Source organism: Calliopsis andreniformis, chromosome 2 (assembly GCF_051401765.1).
Source record: "Calliopsis andreniformis isolate RMS-2024a chromosome 2, iyCalAndr_principal, whole genome shotgun sequence".
Classification (NCBI taxonomy): Eukaryota; Metazoa; Arthropoda; class Insecta; order Hymenoptera; family Andrenidae; genus Calliopsis; species Calliopsis andreniformis.
The window spans coordinates 6,194,453-6,206,751 of NC_135063.1; the positions used below are offsets into that span (position 1 = coordinate 6,194,453).

Sequence of the window (12,299 nt, forward strand, 5' to 3'; positions counted from 1 at the left end):
GATGAAATATATTCTATGCGATAAGAGTAACCGATAGTACAAGGAACATACGTTGCTTCATAGAGAAAACTTTTAATCATTCATTTGAACCGCGCCTTTTCGTTCGATCGGCAGCAACGCGGAAAACTCACGAACTTGATCAAGGACGGCACACTGCAGACAACATAAGTATAATTAAGGTTAAGTCTTTGGACTATTTTTCTATCGATCACAATAAAATTGAAAATGGCAAAACTAGTTGCACAAATGGTAAAATATACTGCCAGAACATTTAAGTGTGCTTCGAGAGAAAGTTTACTCACCTTTCCAATTTCAAAAGTATCATTGAATGTTTCGCGTTCTATCGTCACAACTCAATGTCTTAAAGCCGGTAAGTTGAAAAAATTGATCTGAAAATTTAAAAAAAATTAGATAGGTGTATTAACATATATATTTCGTAATACTGTTATTAATACTTATTTACCCATACAATATGTAAAAAGTTATGTCGTTAATTTTTCATAAATACATTAATTGATAAGAAGTATATTGTTATAATTTATAAATATAAAAGTTGTATTTTCTACTATGTGTGTTGATTAGAAACTTTTGTAAATATTTTTTATTTTTAGAAAGACTGTACACAGAAAAGCACGAATGGTTAGTAGTTGATGGCAACATAGGCATGGTTGGAATATCGAATTATGCACAGCAAGCATTGGGTGATGTTGTTTATGCTCAGCTTCCAGATGTTGGTTCTGTAATAGAAAAAGAAGGTCAGAATGTTTATCTATATATTTTTAAAGTAGGAAAATATGGCTTAGTCATACTACTTACCATTTAATTGAAATTCTTTCTTACAGCTGAATGTGGGGCATTGGAATCGGTGAAGGCTGCATCTGAATTATATAGTCCTGTCAGTGGCAAGGTGATAGAAAAAAATGATGCAGTTGAAAAAACACCTGGCTTAGTTAATACTTCCTGTTATGAAAAAGGATGGTTATTCAAAGTAGAATTAAGTAATTTGGATGAAGTCAAAAATCTAATGGATGAAAAAGCATACGAGGAATATTTAAAATCTGATCCACATTAATAGTTAAACTGTTAGTGTATGTGGAAGTTATTCCTTGGTTGTAGTTTCATTGACACTTCATCAGTAGCTCTCAATCAGTCATAGTACAAAAGAAGCATCAAAGATTTTATTTATTTTAAAGCATAAGTTAACAAACATGCTGAATTACTGCATTAATGTTCAACATTTTTTATGGACAATTAAGTAAACAATGCCTCATAAAACTAAGTCAAAAGAATATAAAGTGTATTACATTTTTACAGGTGTAACAAATATTTTGATTTTAGATAATGTAGAGGCACTGTTTTTTTTTAAATGAATTTAGGTAATATGCCTTACATATAATACACAGGGCATAATATACAAATATTGTGAATTAAGAATATGAAGCTGAGTGCAGTAGTTAGCTGATGTCTTTATTAACCACTGTGCATTTTTTATCTTGTTATCATATTTGTACAAAGCAAACAAATGTTTTAATATACATGTTATTCGGTCACGAATGACACCATTGTTACAAATTATAATAAACTTTGTGTTGTACATAAACGCATTTAAATTATAACTTGTATATATAAAGAAACAATTGAATGTTTTGAAATACTATTTATAAATTTTTGAAAATTGTCTGCTTAATGATTTACATAGTACCATCCTTTATTCTCCTTTGAAAATCTATCGCATCTCTTGTAGACACTGCGCGTACGTATTTTACAATAATGCCAAAGACAGGAGTGCAATAAGGGAAATATTATTGTTTAGGAGTTCAATCAGTATAATATATAAAAAATAGCACTGTTGATCCTAAAAAGGAACAGTTATTAGTTAATAATAAAGATATATTTACAATCAATCATTTTGTTTTCTACATAATTTACAATTGCCAACTCCTAATGGCAGTGTTAACAACGCATAATAGTTCTTTTTTTAAATGTTAATTCCAATTATTTATTGGATCAAAAAATCACATCGATATTAAATTAGATTGTTTGCCAATTATAATTGGTAACTGTACATATTTAACACAATGCTTATAACACCATTATTATCGTACTTCCTAGTTACAATTATCAATAAACATGTTGTAACAGAATCGAGCGGACGATTAAAGAGGATGGACACATACAAAGATCATCGATTTAGAGATGTAGTTAGAAGACAATTTTCGTTCATTTTAGATAACTCTGTTTGTGATTCTTTTCTGTTGTTCCAAAATTATCAGACCGACATGTTCTACAAAAAGCCTTGGGAATATATCAAATTATAATAAATAAGATATTACATAGTTTTAACTTGTTCTTACCCAAACAGCAACGTAGAATTAAATATAATTTTAATGTTTTGTTGATAAAATAATTAAATTTCGACTGAAATATATTCTACATATCATGTACAAGTATAATCTAATTTGGAATAAACATAATAATAACTAAAATAGTAACGTGAAAATAACGGGTACAATACTCGAATGGAACTTTTACATTCTGTCGTTGCGCATATTACAGAAGTTGTAGACTTCTTAAGTCTACATAGGTAACATTCACACATTTCATTTAATTTGCTATCTGGGCTTGCCTATTCTGAGGTATGTGGTTTACTAAAAATGTAAAAATGTAAGACTTAATACAGTTACGAAGAGGTAGACATTCATATGCGAGTTAAATAAAAGTAAATTCATTTTAAGAGCATCTGAAAGAATCAATGCCAATGATAATATAACAATTAAAACTATTTCTGATCGTTCGATTAAAAGAACCAGGCGATTTGAAAATTTGGGAACACGTTAAATATTTAACATTTTGTATCTATCATCGAAGGTTTCAAAAATTTGACCGTGGACACAAATCTTTACTCACACGATAAGTACATGCATGCTTTCGAAAATATATATGTATGTATATATACTCTTTCATGGTAGTAATACTCGCAGCTACTCCTTCTGGTTTGATTCAAATACTCGATATTCTTAGTCTAATGTGGCATCGAGCTTTCAGTTTTACGTACATCAACAAATTGTTTTACATCTATATTTAATATCTTATTACGAAGTCGGTGGAAAAGTGAAAGTAGTAAAATAGCATTTTTTCTCCAGGTACTTCATTGATAGAGGATATAAACAGTAGGAGTTGCAAAGGGTGGTACTACCAGCCTACCAGTACGAGCAAAGATTTCTGTTCTTGTTGCCACACTTGAGCCTCGAATCTAGCACGTGTAATTACCGATGGCTTAGATACCACAGGCGTCGAAAAGACAACCTTCACAGCACTGAAAAGTTTCTGACTATTGACTAAACAATTATAATAATAATAATAATAATAATAATAATAATAATAATAGTAATAATAATAATAATAATAATAATAATAATAATCTATTAGTGAAAAATTACTACGTTCGATATCGCTATCTTAACATTCAGTAAATATTTATCTATTTAACAACTGCGATAAGACAATATTGATCTTATATACTTAATATTAATCGCTAGATAATATGTAGGACCACATAAACCTTGCTCCAATGATTCTTTTATTTTCTTAAACAGAATCTTTATTATGATACAATATACAATAATAAAATATCGCATTTCGTGGTTATTTCTTTTTCCGCCACCTATTTGAAAAAATAATAAAGAGAAATACATGAATTAAAATTCTAAAATTAGCGAAGACATTAAGTAGCTAATGATTTCTTTTCTCAGTAAGCAACAGAAATATATTTATTTCATTAAACTATACACAAAATATTATAATTACATATTTAACATGATTTATACTTTACAACATAATTGGAATGTGTTAACTAGTATTTACAATATAGTAGCCCTGCTGTGTGCAAGTGTGACAAAATGCAGATTTTTTTCATAGGAAGTTCTAAGGATGCCCAGGTGGCCGTGCGACATATACGTATGTATGTATAATATATAAGTATATCACATGAAATTTTACTGTCGTTCAAGTATGCCCATTGAATCCCTTGCAGAAGCACGATTGACCGGAGTGTCGGCAATTTCTTTCTTTCGTTACTTATTTAGGATATCTTTTCGTTCAAAATAAGAGCAAGGCTTCAGTGGTATATGCTTAAAAATAATCGCTTCTAGTATTAGAAAAATAGCTTTACTTATTTAGACAAAAGTTGCCTGCCCTTTGACCAATATTTTGTTAACCACCCTTTGTACTGTTTTCAAGGCATCTTGCTTACTGTTTCCCTGCGCTTTTACCCACCAACAGGGGTAGTAATTCTCCATTGGATACATCTCTAAAACTTCAACATCAAATATAGAAAATATATGTCATTATATTCATACAGGGTGTATCACTAAAAATGTTACGGACTAACAGCCCTATATATATTATGAGATACAACAACTTCAATCTTATTGCGTGTCATACGATTGCAAGACGATCAAGTTTAATATTAAATGTGTATTAAAACGCAGACGTCTGTTGAAGAATATAAAAAGCAAATTAATACAATTTTCCAATCCTCCAATCAAAAATTAAAATTGTAGTAAAGTTTCATTGAAAATCATATTATCCAATACAATTTCAATTCACATTGTTCACCACAATAGTCATTTTGTATGGTTATCATAACGCAATAAAGATCGAGTCTCCTCATAGATTCAATGATATTGGCCAATAACATTGTCAGTGTTATACCCTATATATTTAGATACACTTTATAATACATATATTATATATATGTGTGTAAAGTATGTACGTCTATACTTGATTTGTTTTGCATAGGTATCTTTTGAACCAGGGCCCCTTAACTTGGTCCAACACCTAAGCAGCGTTAGCTCTTAATAGGTACTTGAGGTCCACTTTGACGGTAAGGGGCTCTATCATGTTTTTTGAGATATAGCAATAGACTAACTGACGGCAAAGACGCCAAACGAATCTATCGTTTCATTTTCTCTTAGCATGAAGCATTTCCATGAGAAGAGTCTGAGTTGGTGCTCCACCACTACAATGCTTCTGATAAAGGTGATCTTCTCCCCTGCTCGCTACCACACGGATTTCTGGTAATACTGCTAGCAGCTTGTTAAATTTATCCTGTTCATACAAAAATTCAATGTATTTATCAAAGCACTGTTCGAAATATCTCTCATAGAGAAAGAAGAGCAAGAAATAATTGTTTCTATGGATAAAACATACCGTTACAGGTGGATAACATGTCAATGTGTAATCCAAAAGAGCTTGTTGGACTTGATCATGACCTTCTTGCACGTGTTTCTTGTTAACTAGTCCACGGACTTCTGTTTATATCAAAAATAAAAGAATATTCAGTTAAAACATACGATTTTATAGTAATAAATATGATTATCGAAAAACTTTCAAGAAGAAAATTCGTACCATGATTGAGCAGCATCAAAAATTTCATACAAATGTAGTCCGACAGATCGAATTTGAGTTCCTGGAGTTTGGCAGACAATTCGTTGAAAAGATCCGCCAAGGAAGGAACTCCAAGTAGGCCGAGACAAAGGAGATCAAACTTTTGGCCATTAGGAAGTGTAGTCTCGTCAGGTAGATTATTATGTAACCTTTGATGAAGATGGTCGAGCACCAACATATCCGACCAGGAGTGCTGTAGCAACTTCATTTGGTCATCAACCTGTCGAACAATGTAATAAATTATAAGATATGCGTACACGTAGAACTATCTACGATTTTACTCTAGCATATTGGAATTTATTTAAATACATTTACATTCTGAATATATTTAAACATTCTCAAACGCTCTGTCTGAATAGTAGATTGAAACGAACAGCGAAAAGATAACTATGTAGCATTCGAAACAATTTATCCGTTCAGAGGGACAAACAATTCGACATATGGAAGTTTTACGAAATATAATTCAACGAAAAAAGTAGCAAAAGCGATGCTTTTGAATTCCATATTGTTCGAAAAACGCGTAACATATCCAACAGCTCGGGAGTCATCGAAACGGAACCACGGCATTAATTTTTGCAAGTGCAGAGTGGGTAGAAAAAAAGCGAATAAAGAAAAACAATAAAAAGCAAATAATCGGTTAAGTAGGCAGTTTATAATTAACATGGGCCTGCTTTAGGGCAACCGCCATAACCCAGAAACGTATCTTGTTATGACCTAGATATGAGGCGATGCTTGAAATCATTCAGTGATTGTGCAATGCTGTTGGTTACCTCACATCCCCGCTCGTACCACCAACAGGCCAGCGACGAGTTATTTATCGGTAAGAACTGACTTCTCTCGAAAAGATTCTCGACGAACGGTTGAAAATCGTGATATTTTTATTATCGGATAATATTCGTTCACGTAACGAGTACCGATCGTTCTTGACGCGACAAGAAAAGAAAATTGGTATCTAGTCCACGGAGCATTTGTAATTGAAGGAGAAAGACCTTCGCGGGGATCGGATGCTCTACTAAAACGGTAACACAACATTGCTATATTGCTACCTACACGGATGACGTCTTTAATCAACGTATTTAGACGCGTGCGAATTGTAAATGAGTTATTAGTACGAATTTTACGGGGAGATTAGCGAACAAAAATGGCTTTTGTAAACGCACGACCAGAAACCAAGGCTTTCAGAGATACTCTGTTCCCTAATTTGTAGGTCAACAACTTCTTTAAATGATAACGCGCGTTGTGAGTCAAATTTACCGCTTAAAATAGTTGTTCGAGCGAAAATGCGTGCAACGCCTTTCACTGTCAGAGGAATATGTGTAGCCGTGTTGTTTCCATTGAACAATATTACTGATGCGATGAATCGAGTAAGTTGATGTATCTTTGAAAGTATTAGTTCATTGATGGTTTTGCGAGCGCTCGTTTCGAAGCTAAACTTGACACTTATCATTGTCAGTGATGTTCCTTGAGTTGGCAAATTGTGGACTCTTTTTTCATTTCTAAGAATAGTAGAAAGTTATGTTTAAGAAGAGCATAGTAAAATGTAAGTTATATATAGTTTATGTAGGGGCTAGCTAAGAGGCAAATCAAGGGCTAATAAATGGATTAAAGAAAGATAAAGAAAAGTTTATCGGAGTTATAAATATAGAAAGAGAGGAAAAACGATGCAGTAAACGAGAAGTATAAATCAGTTGCACGATGTTTGGTACAAATTAAAAGCAATGGGTGATAAAATGCTTTTTACCGTCTTCAATGATTTCGACCAGTTTAAAATTTGTGATTAAAGTTCATTCAACGGAACTTTCATACAGAGATTTAAAGTAATCGATTTCTTGTATTCTTTCAAATTTGGAATCTTACAAGTGTGATCTCAATAAGTTTCTAATGTATATTGGATATTTATTTGATAAAATAAAATTATCTAAGAATCTAAAGAATCGCTTTTCCTAATATTTTAATTCCTTAACGTTAAAATAAATAGTCGAGAGAATTCAGAATTTTTTAAACAGTTCAGACAGATAGAAATTGGTCTGGTATGGAAGACTCCAGTATGCGTTTCGAAGATATGCTTGACCAGAAAATATTTTGCGCTCCAACACAAATGTATTGCCAGTGACAACCTACGCGCTTTTTATACGTCTGTAATTAGTTAACACATTTCCGTGAACAGCAAAATATCTTTTGATCGTATTACAAAACAAACAATGCTAAAATATAACGCACATGCTTTTTAAAAGTGACACAACTCAAAAAGGTATCTTTTCAAGAGAAACAATAAAGTATTTACAAGCATGAAAGAACATAAAGTACTAAACAAATAGTATTAACAAGAATAATAACATTATGCGACTGAAGTTCTTACTTAAATAATTCATCTAAAGAAGAGTTACCCATTATTTACAATAAATATTTCTGTCAACATTATCTAAATAATTTATAGTTCTTTCTCTAAATATTCCTTTGAATAAAATCTACAATTCCTAAGTTTAATTACCAGAATTTCTACACATAATGAATACAAGCGTATTTGCTAGACCACTTTGTGATCGCAATTCAAAAACTTCATTTTCTGAGTTCTATCACTTCTGAAACATACGCGCGACAAGAACGATTACAAACCTTGAGATCCTTGAAGAATACCGAATTCCTTGCCCAGTCCACCTGCGAGAACAGATTCTGATCGAGCACTTTGCACATTAATTCGAATAAGTCCACTTCACACTGATTGTACGTTTGGTTTTGCAACAGTCCATAAAGGGACGCCTGCCACTCGCGGTCGTCGACCGCTTGCACGAAGTCTCTTATCATCGGACTAGTTTTCGTGGCGACGGTTGGGGTTGCGGATCCGGCGGCCCCGTGCGATTGCGTGGACTGTTCGCCGAAGTTGAAGGCCTTGGGGCTGGGGGTGGTGGAGTTGGCAGCCCACAGCTTGCTATCCAGGCCAGGGTTGAGGTTGTACAGGTGATTACCGCCAGAAATGTTTGGCTGGGAGGACGGTGCGATCAGTTGATGCTGACCGGCCCCTGTGCCAGCCTGTGTCGTGACCAGACCAGCGGCCACGGCTGCGGGGGATGGACTCGAATCTGGAGAAGACGTTAGACTCGAGACCTGAGGTATTTGGATCTCCTGTTTAATATGCAGGAAAGGCGTTACGGCGGAGGGATAGTTCGATGGATCACCGAGGCTGCCGCGTATCGTTTGCAGAGCCAGCTGCCGTTGTCTCATCATTTGGAGCTTCCGCGCTCGGTCTCTCTTGTACATCGGGCCGAATTTGTTCCTACCGCCTCGCATCCGGTCCGCTCGAACGGCTGTAACACACAAGCAAGCGATGTTGAACATTCAAACATGTATAGGATAGGTGTACCTGTCCGATGACGCATCGCCGTCTGCGAAGTCAACCGGTCGCACCGACGCTACGTTTTTTCGGAGGATAAACAAGATGCACTTTTTATACTCTTTTAAGCAATTTTTTTTCACGTCGTTTTATTTCCCCCCTAAAGCAATTATTTGAGAGGCTTGAACCACCTACCCGTCTGAAGGAAAATAAGTTTCTATGTATGGATTAGTGTGGTAGTAGTTTGATAAATGAGTGTTAAGGATGACTGAATTCTTGACCGATTGCAACGCGGCGGGACAAAAGCCTGAAAACCTGTATCTGTTCCCGCTGCTATCCCAACTTTGAGCCTCTCTATCGGCGATCAAACGAGTCCACGCGGTTTCGTGTAAACGAGTCTCTAGTGCGTAAAACATGGATCTCCACCTACGAAAGCTGCAGGTGTTATTTGGCACGTTCAACGTGTCGCTGTTCAATGCGAACGCTGCGACTGCCAACAACGATTATTTATTACTCGAGATTAAACGCGGAGAACAACCTGTTAACAGGCTTCCAGTACTCGTTGTTCTAGGCGGTAATTAAAAAGGGAACGTGTTTCTGCGTAACGAGTAGACAAATTTCTGTTGTGTTCCAAATAGCATTGTCCATGAAACGTTGGTTTTTTAAGATAGAATTTAAGGATCCCCGTTGTATCTCTGGAGTTAAGATCCACATTGTAAACAAGAGATCCCCAGATGTGTGGTCTCTGGGCCGGAAGTGGCCTAGCGGAGGAACTCGATATGGATCCCCCTCGCCTGCGAGGGCTTAAAATGCGCGGCAGACGAGTATTAAGGAACCCACTCTCTCGATTGGCGAAAATTCTACGCGCTTATATCCACGTTAATGACTTACAACAGAAATAGAGCGCCATTCAAAGTTGGTTGGGTTGAAACAAACTTTTTCTAAAAAAAAAAAGCACTTCAAATCAAAACTACCAGATACATCAGCAAAACAAATGCGATATACAGTACTAGATATTTCGTAACTTGCTATAAGTAGAACATGGATAAATTCGTCAGTAGATTTCAAATCGATGTACACAAGCTTCTAGATATAGTATTCTATCGTTATAAACTCGTCGCTGCTTCAGTCATTTCTTACAATTTCGTACCATCCCAGGTAATCTCATCCCTAGTAACAAGTCTATAGCGCAAGACTATAGAATGGTCACTGTTTCCACAAATTGATCATGCTATTTTGAGTCAGTACAATGAATACGAGGAAGCTAGTCGATAGCTGCACAGGTGCTTTGTCTGAAAGACTTAGGAGCACTCCAGTCCCCCTGGAAGATGCAAATACATCTCCCCAAAAACTTCCACGAATAGAGGTTGACTAAAGGAGAGAAGCATTAAAGGGCCATGGCTATAAAAGGCACTCCAGTCATCCCGTATTATAGCGTCCGCTGTGTGGTAACGTTTCCTAGGTAGTGACCGAGCGATCCTTCACGGTCATGGTGTAATCGAGGGAGGATTTCAGATTGTTTACAATTTATAGGGCGGACACGCGGCTAAATCAGCGGCGTTGCCTATTTTCGTGCGCGAAGTGTTTGCTATCCGTCGTCTCATGAAACGCCGGCGAACGAGCGAGCGAGCAAGCGCGGTGCGCGCTCGTTGAAAGTGAAAGGAGGTTGAATCGCTTGCCCGTCCACTTCTGCCTGCGCCGCCCCGCCGAGGGAGGAGGGCCACCCCTCCGGCCCCGACGCCCCCGCCGATACCACCGACACCCCGCCGCCCGCCTCCCAACCCTACTTATTCCCTTCCCTCGACCCTACTCTACCCCCCGATCACCTCGCCCCTCCGATCCACATTGCCGCCTCCGCCACCCTGTGTGCGCCTGCTTACGCCTCCTCTCTTTTTCTATCCACGTTTTTTTTTCTCGCTCGCTGCGATTCCCTTTGCCTACTTTTTTTTCCCTCCCCGTTTCCCCCTCCGTCCTCTTGTTTTCGTCCCTGTTTCGCTGACCTGTGCCCTTTTGGACACCCTCGCTTTCCTACGTGAAACGTGAGTAGCTTGGCCACGCACCATCGAAACGTCATTAGAGGAACACGATTGACCGTTGTAGTAGGATTTAATTTATGGAGTTACGCGATGTAGGCTCGCGGTTTGGTGATGAGGTTGTAGCTGGAACACTTCTCAGAGGTCAATTTATCGATGTGCCCGCTTTAGAGATTACATGGAGATTATTTCTGCATGGAGATTACATTTGGACGTTTATGCAGGCAGGTGGCTTCTGAGAATTCGAACGAGTGAGATCGAGTCCGGCTCGGATCGGTAGATTGTGGAAATATATAAATATGTTTGGGTATCGAAGCACCTCTTTGAGGATTTTAATTGAAGATATATTTTGTACTCTCAGCTGCAAGAGATTAAATCAAAAGAACGCGTTTCTTCAAAGATACTACAATATCAGAAGACGTGGGTGCATAATGTAGAACTAGGATTAAAAAGTTGAACCGTTAATAACTCTAAAATAAAAAAGTGTAACTTATAATGTTTATTTTATAATCAGAAAGTAATAAAGCTCGAAGCTTACTCTAAAATTCTATTTCCAATAATTGCTGGATATAGTACCAAACATTAAAGTGAGCAAAAATCGGGTTCCATTTAGTTCCAAACTACAACAAACATATGCACGAACTTATATCAAGAGAACAGTGTAAAAGATCTCCTTCAACTGCTTCAGGTCTTTTGTTTTTGCGATCTTCTCTAACGAACCGAGGTGGCAACGATCCAACTCCAGAATGCCTCAGATTCTTGCTGCCTCGTGTCCCCGAAACCTGCAACCCAGGGTTCAGCCACAGTGCCCTCAAGCTTGCTACGTCGAATTCATGGCTACGTGCGATGGATGATCGCGTAAACTTGACACTCGCGCTCATTTCTCTAACTCCACCGAACTCTCCCTCTTTCTTCCTCGAGGAGATCTTCCATAGCTTCTGACGAACATTATGCAAAACGTGACTCGTACATCATCTAAGGATTACGCGAACCCGCAACTCTCTTTGATTCTCTGTTTCTGTGGTACATACGAGCAATCAACTCGCTGAGAATTCAGACAATAGCCGGCCAGGCGAATAACGAAAGTTGCTAAACTTGACTTTCAGGTTGTTACTTTCGGCCACTTGTTCCCGATCGCTTGCCATTAATGCCACACAACGCGGCCCCTGACTGTTGCTGACTTATTCGACACGTGTTCAGCGCATTCTCTGGCATGCCTATTTTTTTCGCCCTTTACTTTCTCCGTAGTGATTGCCTGCGCGAGATATTTATCTCGTTATGTTGTGAATGATTAACTGATATAAGATCATCTCGTAAGTAATGGATGTCGAGATTATTTCGGATGGTTAAGGACCGTCATTACTAGTTGGCTTAAAAAAGGATATTTCATTTTTAAAATACTTTAGCAATCTTGGTTTCCTTTATTTGATATTGATTAATGGTAATGCTTTTGTGAATGTCCATAAGTTCAATCAATTTTAGTTTTC

At 36.9% G+C, this 12,299-nt stretch overlaps 2 protein-coding genes across 5 annotated transcripts in view; one reads left to right on the forward strand and one right to left on the reverse strand.

The window, feature by feature from the left end:
* The first annotated feature begins 115 nt into the window (after positions 1-115).
* Positions 116-1,604, forward strand: Ppl (glycine cleavage system H protein, mitochondrial). Of its 2 annotated transcripts, XM_076390721.1 has the most exons (4): positions 116-370; positions 612-755; positions 843-1,088; positions 1,315-1,604. In XM_076390721.1, the coding sequence occupies exons 1-3, from the start codon at positions 226-228 to the stop codon at positions 1,070-1,072; spliced, it is 519 nt and encodes a 172-aa protein (XP_076246836.1). In that variant the 5' UTR covers positions 116-225; the 3' UTR covers positions 1,073-1,088; positions 1,315-1,604. The 2 variants fall into 2 exon arrangements, with proteins under 2 accessions (XP_076246836.1, XP_076246828.1); XM_076390713.1 differs by having other exon boundaries at positions 843-1,604.
* A 3,348-nt stretch (positions 1,605-4,952) lies between these two features.
* The window catches only part of Ftz-f1 (ftz transcription factor 1), an 82,037-nt gene continuing 74,690 nt past the window's right edge, over positions 4,953-12,299 (reverse strand). For all 3 annotated transcript variants that reach the window (XM_076392882.1, XM_076392880.1, XM_076392879.1), the window contains 4 exons: positions 8,065-8,753; positions 5,410-5,668; positions 5,212-5,312; positions 4,953-5,109 (listed from right to left, as the gene is read on the reverse strand). In XM_076392882.1, the coding sequence (XP_076248997.1) occupies positions 4,963-5,109; positions 5,212-5,312; positions 5,410-5,668; positions 8,065-8,753 (1,196 nt within the window). In that variant the 3' untranslated portion in view covers positions 4,953-4,962. The remainder of the gene's footprint in view (positions 5,110-5,211; positions 5,313-5,409; positions 5,669-8,064; positions 8,754-12,299) is intronic.